The sequence below is a fragment of the Antechinus flavipes genome, chromosome 3, assembly GCF_016432865.1.
Source record: "Antechinus flavipes isolate AdamAnt ecotype Samford, QLD, Australia chromosome 3, AdamAnt_v2, whole genome shotgun sequence".
In the NCBI taxonomy this organism is placed as follows: Eukaryota; Metazoa; Chordata; class Mammalia; order Dasyuromorphia; family Dasyuridae; genus Antechinus; species Antechinus flavipes.
This window is the reverse complement of record NC_067400.1, coordinates 509,845,153-509,860,293: the sequence shown is the minus strand read 5'-3', so window position 1 is coordinate 509,860,293 and position 15,141 is coordinate 509,845,153. Positions and strand designations below refer to the sequence as shown.

Genomic DNA, 15,141 nt, shown 5'->3' with positions numbered 1-15,141 from the left:
ACCATTTAGTAGGTGTTAATAATGTCTGGTTCACTAGGTAAATGGTACAAAAATTATGTATTTATGGTACTGATGTTCTGCTATGCTTTGAGAAGTCAGAATCATATGCATCTGTGAAACAAACTAGGTTAATCCTCCTCAGTCCCCTAGTAACACTTGGACAACCCTGACCATATCATTTTCCAGGTCAAATACTCAGTGTTTTCCTATGGGAGCACTGCTAATTTGGTATAACATTTTCCCCATTCCTTCTAGAAGTTGGCAGAGAGGATGGGATTGGGGACCCAAGAGCTGGGAGATGTTTCTCTGGGTTCTCTCACTGGCTAGAAAGCAGCTGCCTTCTTTCCTCCCCTCATTATGGACAAGACCCCATGCTGTCTGACCCAACACTGCTCCTACTTCATCCTCCGTGCAGCTCACTCCCTGTGTGTCTTTTTAGGAACAAAGCTCAGCTGGCCAGTGGCTCCATTGCTCCCATGGATCCCTTGAACCTGTCCTGGTATGATGATGACCTGGACGGCCGGAATTGGTCCCAGTCTTTGAATGGATCTGAGGCAAAGGCAGACAAGCCCCACTACAACTACTATGCCATGCTACTCACTCTGCTCATCTTTGTCATCGTCTTCGGTAACGTGCTGGTGTGCATGGCGGTGTCTCGGGAGAAGGCGCTCCAGACCACCACCAACTATTTAATTGTCAGCCTGGCTGTGGCTGACCTCCTCGTGGCCACGCTGGTCATGCCCTGGGTCGTCTACCTGGAGGTAGGTCTGCACTTTCCCCTAACAATAACCCTTTTCTCTTCTCATAGTCTTACCCCTTTCAGAAGAATAATGGGGCTCCCAGTTCTCACCATTAAATCACCAGGTAGCTTCGACATGTGCCTTCCCCTTCTTGGGCTTCATCTTTTTTTTCCTCTATAAAAGGGGGGAGTATACATTTTGTGGAATGCTCAGAACATGAGTAATCCCATAGCTCTGGGTAAAACAGCCGAGATTTAGAAAAGGTGGTACCACAATACGTGATCATCACACTAGAAGAAAAAGCCTTTGATGATTTTCTTTCTAAGTCTCCCATCAGAACTTCAAAGGGATTTGGCAGGAACTGGCTTGCGTTGTATGAATCAGTTTGCCCTATTCTATAAATCATTAAATGATTGAATACTTGGATCCTTCCTGTGTCCTCTATGTTGGAACCTTTTTCTTTCCCTTAAGAAACCTCAACTATGACCCAAGTTTGAAGCAGAAAAAGAGAGGGGTTAGCTGTGCAGGGACAGTCCCTTATGACAGCATTAGTTCAGAGATGCAGGAAGGGATGATAGTAGAACTTCAAGTTGCCATTTTGGTACCAACTGAGTGGAAGGAAGGAATTTAATAATGAATTTGTGTCCCCTGAGAGTTGTGGAATCACTAACTATGGAGTGTCCCTATACATATTCTTTCTCCTGCTGTACTTTCTGACTTCTCTACTATCTCCTGAAAGTTAACTATAATGGAAAGAGAATTAGATTTCCAGTTAAAGATAATACACCCCCCCTACATATGTATGTATGTATATGTGTATATGTATATTGTGTTATATTATATATATATATATTCTATAATAGCATATTATGTATTATTTTATATTGTTAACTACTACATATAATATGTATGTTACAATGTATATTATGTATTAGCATGTGTTTGTGTATATATACACATATATACATACATACATATATAGATGAAATATAATGTATAAGATATAATATATACCATAATTAAGGCTAGCTATTATCATATGATTAGACAGGTCCAGAACAAAGGCTGAAGAGGAAAATCATTTCATTCCAAAAGCTAAAGATATTTTTTCACTTCAGATGAGTACATATAACAACCAACATCCATTTAGAACTTTATAATTTACAAAGTGTTCTCTTTAAATCACCATGTGAGGGAAGTAGTACAAATATTAATATTTCCATTTTGTAGATTAAGCACTGAGATGAAATGACTTGTTCAAGGTTACATGACTGATACATAACAGAACCAGTATTTCAAATTCAGTTCATTAAACATGCATTAAGTGCCAACTATATGCTAAGCTCTGGAGACAAAAGACTGTCTCCTGTACTTACCATCTGGTGTGAGGGACAACATGTAAACACATATGTACAAAGCAAACTATATACAGGATAAATAAGAAATAACTAACAGAGGAACTAAGCATAGGCATTAAGAGAGATTGAGGAAGGCTTCCTGTAGAAGATGGGATTTTAGTTAGAGCTTAAAGAAAGGCAGAAAGGTCAATAGTCTGAGTCTTGACTTTAGACACAGTGCTCTTTCCACTGTACTTCAGTTCCAGCCTCTGAACTTTATTGCTTTTCCCCTGACCTAATCAAGGCCAATTTCATTATAGCTCTGCCAAAAGACAGAGCCCTAGATCCCCAGGGAAAAGACAGAGGCCATAACTGTAAGGGAGGCTTGCCCTGCAGAGCTGCAGTTGGTGACTGCTGGGCAGGGCCACCCCATCATCCTGGGTAGGGGTGCAGGTAGTGGGGCAGATAGGAGGGGCAGATAGGAGCTGCAGAAGAGAGGAATTACTCAGAAGCGTGGTCCCTTCCCTGCCTCTACTTTCTGCCCATGATGTCTCTTTTCTGGAATTCACAGACTCCAGGCGAGGAGGCTGGGTGGTCAGGGATGGATCTGATGAATTCACCCATGCACACATTAATAGGTTCAGCTGCTGCCTAAGGCTCACAGCAACTCTGGGAGCAAAATGACTGATATGGTGGCTGAAGGAGGGTGTTCCTTCTGGTGACTGGCCCAGCCCCTGATGCGAATAAGGCCAACGGTGAAGGGTCACTATTGTAGGAAGTTTCTGGGGTCCAGAAGTCAGATCACTGAAATAGGGACCTGACCCTCCCCCTTAGGGAGGACCTAATGGGAGAGATCAGAGTTCTCACACTCCAAAGAACAGGCAGCTAAAGTCTCATTCTTCTTCCTTCCATGTTTTTTTAAAACAGAAAGACGAATGAGAGGGAATCACCAACCTCAACAACACTCAAGGAGTGATGTTTTAGATTTTGCTGTCCATATGCTTATAAAGAAATAGCTATTATTCTGATAGTCCCAACCACATAGCTGGCAGGGTCAATCTCCAGGATTTGGGGGATGTTTGTGCCAGCAATGCTGGTTCTTACTAGCATTCCTCAGATGGGTTTTATCCAGACCTCTGGATAGAGCTACAGTGGAGAGAGAATGAACCTTGGAGTCAGTAAAATTGAGTTCAAATCCTACCTCAGATACTTATTAGAAAATGTCACCATTGCAAACCTTAAAGTGCTAGATAAGTGTTTAGCTACTGCCATCATCATTATTATCGTTCTTATTACCCCATCATTAGGTGTCACTACAGTAGCAACCTATATCCCAGACTTTTAAGACTGAAGGAGTTTAAATGGTCCCAACCTACTATTAAAAGGCTTACAAAGCTTTTTCCTGTCATCACTCTTTAAAATGGATGGTCAAGAATTACTCTCTCCATTTTACAAATGAGGAAACTGAGAGGTTGATAGACTTGCTTATGATCACACAGGGGCCATCATAGTTAAGATATGAATCCATTGACTTCAAGTCGAGTGTTTTTCCATGATACAGTAATTGTCTCTCCTAAGCTACACTGCTTACAAGTTATATCACACCTAATCTATTCCAGAGGAGTGGTAGAACAGCTTCCTACTTTCTTTTTTTTTTTTTTAGCCAAAGGCACCTTTTTTTAAGAGAAGAGGTCACAGACAAAATGAAGAGGTAAAATAAGTATTAGGAGTGATGAATAGAAATAGAGCAATAGAGTTAGCAAGGTAAGGAGTTTGGAAGAAGTCATTAAAGGACTATACTTTGAGGTATGAGTTTGCCATTTACTGGCAGGCTAACAAATCTAGAGGAAGGAGAAATGCATAAGGGAAGATGCTATGAGAAGGGAGAGAGTACCTCATAGTAGGTTTAGTCCTGAAAAGGACATAACCAAACAGTTTATTCCTTTAAAATGACTAAGGAAAAAGGAAATAACAATCTCCCTTAGTCATTCATTTCAGTGTCCTATAATTCTGAATCTTAAAAAGTTCGTACTTAGAATTGACCTAAATCCAACTACTTCAATGGAAGCCAAGGCCCATAACAAAATCCAATTTGGAAGGAAGAGAAGTCTCCTCTCTGTGTTTAGGAAACAGATGTATTTAATGTCTATTACTTATGCTGAATAGGGGGCAACAGATGCAGAAAAATCAGAGATTAACAAGCAAACCCAGCCTGCCCTAAGGTTAGATGGCTGCCCAGCAGAGGCTGTTTTGTGAATCATGTTGGAAGAGAAAAATCAGAGCAAAAGGGAAAAACCATAGAAAAGATAAGGGGAAAAAAGAAGTGAACATGTGTTGATTTACATTCAGTCTCCATAGATCTTTCTCTGGATGCAGATGGTATTTTCTGTCCAAAGTCTATTGGGATTAAACTAAGTCTTTCACATTCTTGCTGTTAATATGTATAATGTATTCCTGGTTCTGCTTGTTTCACTCAGTTCGTATAAATCTTTCCAGGTCTTTCTAAAATCATCATTTTTTTGTTCATCATTTTTATAGAACAATATTCCATTTTTTATATAACACAACTTGTTCAGCCATGTCTGACTGATGGGCACCTACTAATTTTCCAAATGATGGGCATCATTTCTAATTCTTTGCTACCACAAAATGAGCTGCTACAAACATTTTTGCACATATGGGTCCTTTTCCCTCCTTTAAGGTATTTTTGGGATACAGACCCAACAATGGCACTGCTGGGTCAAAGTCTATGCACATTTTATAGCACTTTGGGCATAGTTCCAAATTGCTCTCCAGAATGGTTTTCCATTTATTGTGGTATTTCCATTTCCATGCTATTTTATTTTCCAGTTTTCCCAGCAATTTTTGTCAAATAGTGAATTTTTATTCTAGAAGCTGGAGTCTTTTATCAAATACTACTAGATGGCTATAGCTCTTGATTATTGTGTCATGTATATCTAATCTATTCCACTAATTCACCACTCTATTTCTTAACCAGTACCAAATAGTTTTGATGACTGCTGCTTTATAATATAATTTTAGGCTTGGTATTGCTAAGTCATTAATTTCCTTGATATTCTTGATCTTTTGTTTTTCCAGATGAATTTTGTTTTTATTTTTTCTAACTCTATAAAATAATTTTTTGGCAATTTGATTGTTATGGCACTGAACAAGCAGAGCAATTTAGGCAGAATTGTCATTTTTATTATATTAGCTTGGCCTACCTATAAGCAATGGATATTTTTCCAGTTGTTTAGATCTGATTTTATTTGTGTAAGAAGTGTTTTGTAATTGTGTTCATATAGTTCTTGGGTTTGTCTTGGCAGGTAGACTCTCAAGTATTTTGTTTTATCTGCAGTTACTTTAATGGAATTTTTCTTTCTATCTCTTTAGGATGGGATTTGCCAATAATATATAGGAAAGCTAATGATTTATGTGAGTTTATTTCATATCCTGCAACTTTGCTTAAAGCTGTGAATTGTTTTGAATAGGTTTTTGGATGATTTTCTAGGATTCTCTAAATATATCATCCTCTGCAAAGAATGATAGTTTTATTTCCTCATTATCTATTTATTTTCTTTTCTTATTGCTAAAGCCAACATTTCTAATACAATATTGAATAATAATAGTGATAATGGACATTCTTGTTTCACCCCTGATCTTATTGGGAATGAATCCAGTTTCATTCCATTACAAATAATGCTTGCTATTGGTTTTAGATACTGCTTTTTATTATGCTTTATTCTTATTAAAAGCTCCCTTTATCCCTATGAAGAACAGCTGTCTGTAGCAAAAAAGGTGAAAACTTTGCACTTAATGTAAGAAACATCCTACTCTCATAAATTATTCCCCACTCCCCACACCATCACCTCACACTCATTATAGAGCCCAAATAAACTGAGTCACTATCTTCAAAACTCTGGGGAAAGAGCAATAAGAAGTACACCAGAATATAAGAATTTGTTATTAAGTCATTTTCAGTCCTGTATTGCTCTGTGATTCCATTTGGGATTTTCTTAGCAAAGATACTGGAGGGGTTTGCCATTTCCTTCTTCAGATCATTTTACAGAGGAAGAAACTGAGGCAAACAGGGTGAAGTGATTTGCTCAGGGTCACACAGCTACTGAGTGTCTGAGGCCATATTTGAACTCATGAAGATAAGTTTTCCTGACTCCTGATAGTGCTCTGTTTACTTTATCTCCTGTCTGAGCTTGATTGGGAATCTGGTCTTGAAAAAGGCACTACCTCTCTGGACCTCAGTTTGCTCAACTGACAAAGGCTGGGGTGGGAGAGAGGAGCTAGTATGCTAGATAAGCTCTGATGATGATCCTATCCAGCTGTAAATCCGAGATCTTATGAGTCAGAAAACAAGTATAAAAACCTGAAGTCACAGGTTTTTTATTTTCATTCTTTTGATTGTACCCTCATTAGTCAAAATATTTTTTGTGGTGGTTATGCTGGGAGTATGGTGTTAGGCTAAGAAGAGAGAAGGCTGAGAGCTTGATCTGGGGATGGAGGGAGAAATGGGCCATGTAGCAGGTAAAGGGAACATGCTGTTGTACTGGAGTCATCTCTCTGATGGACTATCACCTGTCTTCCAATCCTGCTGTTAGTTGATCCTATAGGAGCTCCTTTCCACCACTTTGGAGACACCTGCTCTAGAAGGGAAGGTGCAGAGTGATATGGGGAGTGCAGGCAGGAAAGGGGACTTTCTGGGATGCCTCTGTAACTCATCCAGACACCTTTACCCAGCCAAACACATACTGAGAGTCCCCTGGGGCACAGGTGTCTGGTGCTCCCTGTTACACTGTCTGAGACGCAGGAATCAAATCGTCCAAGATCCCAGGGGCTCTCTGGAGCTCCCGCAGCATGGTTCTGCTCCCTGTCAAGCCATGGCCCAGCTTCAGGCTCAGGAAGCAATATTTTCTTTTTCCCACTCAGGGTCTGTAGGAAAGAGCCTTGTTGAATGCTCTGTGGATCAATCCCACCTCTAGGAGAAAGGTATTTAGCATGGCTCCCTTTAAATCCATAACTACAAATCAGACCTCCGTGTAAAGGATCAGTATAATGAAGTGCAGTGGATAGCAGTGGTTCTCAAACTTTTATTCTCAATATCTTTATCCTATTAAAAATTATTGAAGATCTGTCCAAAGAGTTTTTGTTTATGTGGGTTATAGTTATAGATATCAATCACATTAAAAATAAAACTAATTATGAATTTGTAGACTCTCTCAAAGGATTTCAGAGATTCCTAGGCTGCTCTGGACCATACTTTGAGAACCACTGGATAGGGATTGGACTTGCAGTCAGCAAAACCAGGATTCAAATCCTAGTTCTGATAATTACTAATCATGTAGTCCTTAATGTCCTCCAGCCACAGATTTCTTTATTATCATTATTGTTACTGTTATCGCTATTATTAATGAAGGAGTTTGGACCTAATGCCCTCTGAATCCCATGCTCCTAAGAAAGGAAGTGGACCAGACCACGTACCTACAAGGAAGTTAAGGTTTGGAGTTGGCGGGAGCAGGAGGGGAGGGAGAAATACGTACGGCAGACAGTGTGACTGCGGGCTGGCAAGATCCAGGGAGAGAGATCTCAGACCTTTCTCAGTTCTGCCGGCCCTACTTTCCCCAAACCCACCTCTGCGTCCAAATTCCACAGCCTTGTCAGCTCCTTCAGGCTCTCGGGGCATGCAATGGAGAGGATGGTGAGCACAATGGAGAGGGATAAGACTAATACCTGTGCCCAAGCCGACGCCTTGGCTGACCTACCCTAGCTACAATGCACTCCTTTTCACAGGAACACAGAATCCTAGATTTAGAGCTGGGCTGAAGCTCAGACGTCATCTGGGCTGTTTAAGCTCTAAGACGTTTAAATTCCTGTCGTGTCTTCAGATCACAAATTCTCACGTATAAGAAATCAGGCTTGAATAAAGCAAGAGCGTTAACAATCTACACCAATGTGGTGTCGTGGAAAGAGCACTAGACTGGGCGCTGGACTGAGGTCTAGAATTAGCTCTTTCATTAACTGTCCATGGGAACTTGGGGAACTTGGGCAACTTATCTCTGGCCACAGTTTCCTTCTCTGTAAAACTAGGAATGATTACTAAGATCCCTTCTAAATATAAAATTCTATGAGTCTGCCTCCCCTCCCCCACCTGTACCTCCTAATCAATGAGGTATTCTTTGAGTTTAGTGGGAATTTAGTTGAGTTTAGTTAGGACTCAGGAAAGGAGGAGAGGGGAGAGGAATAGCCATCATGAAGGAGTGAAAAATATTTATGAAACATCCTTAAGCTTCAGTCCTAAGCAGTTAGGTGACATATTGGAAACAGTACTGAACTTGCGGTCAGGAAGTCCAGAGTTCAAATCCTGTTTCAGACATTTACAGTGTGACTCTAGGCACCTCTCAGTCTCATTTTCCTTTTTTTTGTAAAATGGGGATAATAATAATAATAGCACCTTCCTCCCAGATATAACCTAGATAAAGCTCTTGCAAGTCACAAAGTGCTATAGACATGCTACCTATTATTACTTTTATTTTCTCTAACCTTTTTTGGTGATCTCATAAGTCTTGGGTTTAATTGTTATCTCTAGGCATATGGCTCCAAGGTCTATGTATCTAGCTCTATTCTTCCCCCTTCATATCTTTCTTTCTTTCTCTCTCTCCCTTTTCCTCTTCCTTTCTTTCTCCCTCTCCTTTTCCCTTTCCCCTTCCCCCTCCCCATTGTCCTTCCTCTCCTCCTTCCCCTCCCCCTCTCTTTCTTTGTTCTTTTTCTTTTTTGTTCTCTTCTCTCTCTCTCTTTTTCTTCCTCTTGCTGTCTATCCCTTTTTCTTCTTCTCTCTGTGTCTCTCTTTCTGTGTCTGTCTCTCTGTCTCTCTCTCTCTGTCTCTCTCTTTCTCTCTCTCTTCAGTTCTGCATCACCAACTACCTATTGTATATTTCAAACTGGATGTCTAATAAATATTTTAAGCAAATAGAATCCACAATAGAATTCATTATCTTTACCCTAAACCCTCCTTCCTATCAAACTTCCCAGTTTCTGACAGCACCATTCTTCTAGTCATCTGGGTTCATAGCCTTGATATCATCCTCAATTTCACACTCTCCCTCACCTAACACCTAGTTATTCTAACTAGTTGCCACATCTTGCCATTTGTATCTCCACTACATCTCTCACACCTCTCCTTTTTGGTCTAGTTAGAAAGTCATCAGGTTTGGCCTAAACCATTGCAATGACCTCCTAATTGGTCTCTCTGCCTCAAATCTTTCTCCCTGTTAATACATCTTCTACTCAGTTGCCAAGTGATTTCCCTCAAGCATAGATCTAAGCATGTCACTATCCCACTCAACAAACTCCAGTGGCTCTCTATTGCTTCTAAGATAAAATATACAATCTTTTGTTTGGCTTGGGGCTACTTATCTTGCCAGCCTTCCCATACTCTATGGTCCAGTCTAACAGAATTTTTCTCTGTTCTCCACACATAGAACTTCATTTCTTATATTTATGCCCTTTTTTAAAAAATCACATTCTACCCTCATTTATACTTCACTAAATCTTTAAGTAGTTCAGCCTGAGGGATTGTGAAAGAGAGAAATCAGACAAGCCTTAAGAGAAATCTCTAAATGGCTTGTTTCAAGACAACTTAAAAACTATCTTCTCCAATAAAGCTTTCCTGATCCATCCAACTGTTAGGACCCTCTCTCCCTTTCTCCTTAACTATCTTATATTTATTTTGTATTTACTTTACATTTATTTGTACTTATTTCACATATAGGTACTTCTTACTCAAAAGAACATAAGCTCCTTGAGGGCAAGGACTATAATTAGTTATTCCATCTCTAATGTCTAGCTCCTATCTGACACTTGGCATATACTTAATGAATGTTTGTGCATTCATTAATTAATTATAGGCTGAGACTGGGAAGCAGGTGTCATTTACTGAGGATTGGATAAAGTATATGTGTCAGTACTGTAGTGACCTCTAGAAATATACATACATAAATGAAATAGTCATTGGAGGAGATAAAACATATACAAGATCTGAGATAGCAAGGGAGGGGGCTGTCTGGAAAGTCACAGGGATGACAGGCAAGTTGATCCAGAGAGCAATACACTGACACATCCTTTTCAGATACACTGTTGTAGCTAGGGTGGCAGCAGAATAAATGGCAAAATGGCTGGCTGGGATATGGAACAGAATCACGTAGAGAAAATGTTAATTTTTATCACCCATTTTCTTTCTTTCCTTTAAGCCTACATAGGATGGGAAGGGGAAGGAAAGGAGAAAAAAAGCATTTAATAAGTAAATTTAAATTTATTAAAGCTTTGCAAATTTTATTTCATTTGATCCTTAAAACAACCTTGAGAGGCAGCTGCTATTATTATCTCCATTTTTGCAAATGAAGAAATTGAGGAAGGTAGAAATTAAATAATTTGACCAGGATCACACAACTAATAAGTGTCTGAGACAGAATTTGAACTCACTTTCCTGATTCCAAGTACAACTTTCTTGCCACTACCCCATCTAGCTGCTTCTAATAGCCTGCCCCTCTTCCTATAGATAAGTATGAAGTGTTTCATTACTGTTGGCATAATGCCCAAATCCCTTTCCCCAGAGAAAGCTTAAACTGAGAAGCAGCTGCCAGCTGATGAAGGCTGGGCAAAGTGTCCTTTGCAGGTAAAAAAAAAAAAATGTTTTCCTATTCTGACGTTTCTTCCCCGCTTCCTTCCTTCTCCCTCCCTTCTTCTCCAGGCCTTTTGATGGCCCATCCAGCTGTCATTAAATATCATTAAAGAGCCTCGCCCCATCTTGTTAGCTCTCAAAAAGCTCCCAGTGAAGATCAGGAAACCCAGGAGAAGAATCTTCAAGTCATCTTTCTATTTCAGAACCCAAACAATAATACGCTGGAGGGGTGGGTAGGAGGTTTCCTGTCTTCCAAATAGAGGCTTCTCTCCTCAGCATCTGGTGATAGTTGCTCCAATGCCCACTATCAGGCTTAAATGCTGAGTTTAGATTCATGCTCCAGAGCCTGAGAAAGCAGTGACTGGAACAGGACAAGTTATAATTAGTTCCCACATTATGACATATGTCAGAGTCAGCACTCCTCAACTACATCTCTCAGGGAGGAAGAGGAAAACATTTCTTTCTTTCCTGTTTTATATATTTTTTCATCTTCTATTGCTAAAAGAAAAAAAAATCAGCCTCGATCTATGGATTCTTGGGAAAGCTGTACCCTAACTTTCCTCCCACTTACCCCCTGTGGACTACACTCATTTCAAGTAGAGAGTGCGCTTTAATTGCAGTTTGGAGAATGTGAGTCAGTGCTAAAAAAGTCTTTCATTCCTCTTATGCTACTGATTCTATGGACTTTCTCCACTATGTCATGCCATCCTTGCAGTCCCTCTGATTGGTCAGTTCTTCCCAGAATCTTTCTTTATGGAAAATTCTTAAGCTAACCTCATTAACGTCTTCATTACTCTCCAAGTTCCATTCCTAATACCACAGACTTTTTTCACTAAGTGCCTGCACTGTATCTTTACCTTCCCTTCTTTCTTCCCCATTCATCTTTTTTTTTTTTAATGTCATCTTCCCCATTAGAATATAAGCTCCTTGAGGGCAGGGCTTTTATTTTTCTCTTGATTTTTCTTTGTGTTTCCAACTTGCAGAGTGCCTGGCAAATAGTAAGGACTTAATAAATGAATGTTGATTTGAGTATGGAAGGATTTCGAAACACTGAGGATTCAAAGATTTTAGAATATGACCAAAGCAAGGTTATGACAGCTTTTTAGGGTTTTTTTTTTTTGGCATTGTACAAAAATGAATGAATTAGATTTGGCTCTGACACTTACTGAACCTCAGTTCTTGTGTCAGGTCAATGAGTATTTGTTAAGTCTTACAGATATAATACAACCCCCCCCCCAAAAAAAAAAGTCCTTTCCCTGAAGGAACTTAATTTCTGATGGAAGGAAACTGAAAAGGAGGCAAGGTAGGGAGGGAAGACATTGGCATGTAGTGTGATTACAAAGCCTGAAAAATAAAGGGTGGCTAATCTGAACCCTTCCTCAAAATGGATAAAACCTCCATTTTGAAACTTGCCAATGAAAAGAACTTATATACAGGAGAAGAAGGTCAGAGAGATAGAGGAGAAAAGCAGCTGAAATATGATGACCAAGTCTGGAAAGTGAAGCAAAGTTGGTCTGGGCTTTTCTTCAAAATGGAAGTTTTGGAAGGTACTGACCAATGGAAGAAGGTATAGTGAAAAGCGCTCTGCTCTGGGGGCACTGATGACAGTTATGTGATACTGGCAAGTCACTGGTTTGTAGTATTATAATTAATTTTAATAAATATTTATTGTCCACCAAATTCTGGGCACTCGGGATACCAGACAAAATGAAAAAAAAAGTAAAATAAATATCAAGTAATTTGGATGGAGTTACTAACAAGTGAAGAATCAGGAAAAATTAAATTTCCTCATAGAAAGGAAAACTTGGAAGTGAATCTTGAATGAAGCTAGTGGAAAAAATGCTGAACGAGGAATAGAAGACTGGATTGAAATCCTGGTCCTGCTGTTTACTACCTTAGTGCCCCCGAACAAATCACATTATCTCTCTGGGTCTTAGCTTCCTCATCTGTGAAATAAGGTGTCAAACTAGATGATCTCTAAAGTCCTTTTCAGTTCTAAATCTGTGATCTGTCAGAGCCTGAGTTTCTATATCTGTAAAATGTAGATAACACTACTTGCACTAATCTATTTTGTGGAGGGTGGGGCAAGAAAAGAGTTTATATAAATGCTATAGAAATCTAAGTTGTTAAAATGTTGATGATGATGATGATGATGATGATGATGATGATGGTAATGGTGGTGGTGATGATGATGGTGATGGTTATGTTAATAATGATGATGATAACAATGAAGATTGTAATAGGTACAGTAAGAGGATGGATATAGAGAAATATTCACCCTGCCTCCTTTACAGTTTTGTAAGGTTCAAATAAAAATCATAGCTAATATTTATATGGCCCATTCAGGCTTCCATTTTGTGAGTGCTAGTATTATCGCCTTGTTACAGATTAGGAAACTGAGGCAGAGTGCGATCAATTGACTTGCCCAAGGTCACACAGCTAGTAAGTGTCTAAGGCAGGATTTGAACTTCCTGACTCCGTGTCTTGCACTTCATATACCACATTACTTATATGCTTTATGAGAAAATATTCAAAATTGCCCTGTATGTGGTAGGAATACTCTGGTCTATATGATACCACTGAATATTCCTTCTTGACCCATTCATCTTACTTTCTTAAAATTGAAAGCATAATTTCACTCTCCTGGGCTTTCTCTAAACTGCTTTCCAAAGATTGCTTCATAGGTTCTCCTGATAGAAGGAAGGGGAAGCCTCTAAGATTTCTTCAAATTCTAAGCCTGTGATTCTAAAATCATTTCATTATCAAATGACTTGCTTGTCATAATTTGCAATGATTGAGTGAATCCTAAGTTCAGTCTCTGCTGAGACAGACTTGCCAGCTGTCCTCTCTTCCCAGAGATCTTTCTAAAGTCCACAGTATTGTCCTGCCACACTCTGGAGAGGATGTAGGGGATGAATAGATCAAGACCCATTACTGGGATGAAGCTGCAGACCCACCAACTTGTTGTGAAAGGCTAAGGTTTAGAAAAATCCTGGAATCTGCTGCTAAGAAAACCATGTCTACCACCTAAAAAGTCAATTAGTCACCAAATATTTATAGAATTACATGGGAGATGCCATGCGTGTCTGTACTCAGTATAAGTTTATAGTCATTAATTGTCAGATGCAATAACTTATAAAACTGAGAGATCAGGAAAATGGCATAAAATAGCATATGTGATTTTGGGAAAAAATTTAATAGTCTTTCATATTGACTGTGAAAGAGATAATGAGGTAAAGGCTAGATTAAAATTAAATTCAGATTGAATGACTACAATCAATAATTGAAATAAAAGGAAGCTTGCATTGAAGTATTTCACAGATCTGCTTTTGGTACTGTTTAATATTTCTATGAATGACCTTAGACAAAGGAATAATGGCATTGTATCCCTTAAGAAGAGGGACTGGTGCCTTCCTTTTATTTATGTTTTTGTATTTTCAGTGTTGGACACACGTTGTTGTTTAGTCATGTTCCTGACCCCATTTGGGGTTTTCATAGCAAAGGCACTGGAGTGGTTTGCCATTTCCTTTTCCAGCTCATTTAACAGAAGAGGAAACAGAGATGAAGATTGTTAAATGACTTGCCCAGAATCACATAGTTAGTAAGTGTTAAGGTTGTATTTGAAGTAAAGTCTTCCAGCCTCTCTGCTCCAGCTATTGTGCCTCCTACCTACCCTGGAAGTACTTAATAAATGCTTATTTGATTGATATTGAGCCCATCAGATCTTCAGATGACACAAAATTGGAAGGGACCATTAACACTGGATAATAGAATCCAGATCCAAAAAGAATAGAAGTGAACATAATGGGAAAAGATTTAAAAGTGTGAAATTAGAGGAACATAGGATAGTTTATCTCTCAGACTTGTGGAGGAGAAAGAAATTTGTGACCAAAGATGAACTAGAGATCATTACTGATCACAAAATTGAAAATTTTGATTATATCAAATTAAAAAGCCTTTGTACAAACAGAACGAATGCAAACAAGATTAGTAGGGAAGCAACAAACTGGGAAAACATCTTTACAATTAAAGGTTCTGATAAAGGCCTCATTTCCAAAATATATAGAGAACTGACTCAAATTTATAAAAAATCAAGCCATTCTCCAATTGATAAATGGTCAAAGGATATGAACAGACAATTTTCAGATGATGAAATTGAAACTATTACCACTCACATGAAAGAGTGTTCCAAATCACTATTGATCAGAGAAATGCAAATTAAGACAACTCTGAGATATCACTACACACCTGTCAGATTGGCTAAGATGACAGGAAAAAATAATGATGAATGTTGGAGGGGATGCGGGAAAACGGGGACACTGATGCATTGTTGGTGGAGTTGTGAACGAATCCAACTATTCTGGAGAGCAATCTG

General features: G+C 39.1%; 1 protein-coding gene across 2 annotated transcripts in view; it reads left to right on the top strand.

The window, feature by feature from the left end:
* The window catches only part of DRD2 (dopamine receptor D2), a 100,019-nt gene that overhangs the window by 65,894 nt on the left and 18,984 nt on the right, over positions 1-15,141 (top strand). For both annotated transcript variants that reach the window (XM_051986993.1, XM_051986992.1), the window contains exon 2: positions 440-761. In XM_051986993.1, coding sequence (XP_051842953.1) covers positions 477-761 — 285 coding nt within the window. In that variant the 5' untranslated portion in view covers positions 440-476. The remainder of the gene's footprint in view (positions 1-439; positions 762-15,141) is intronic.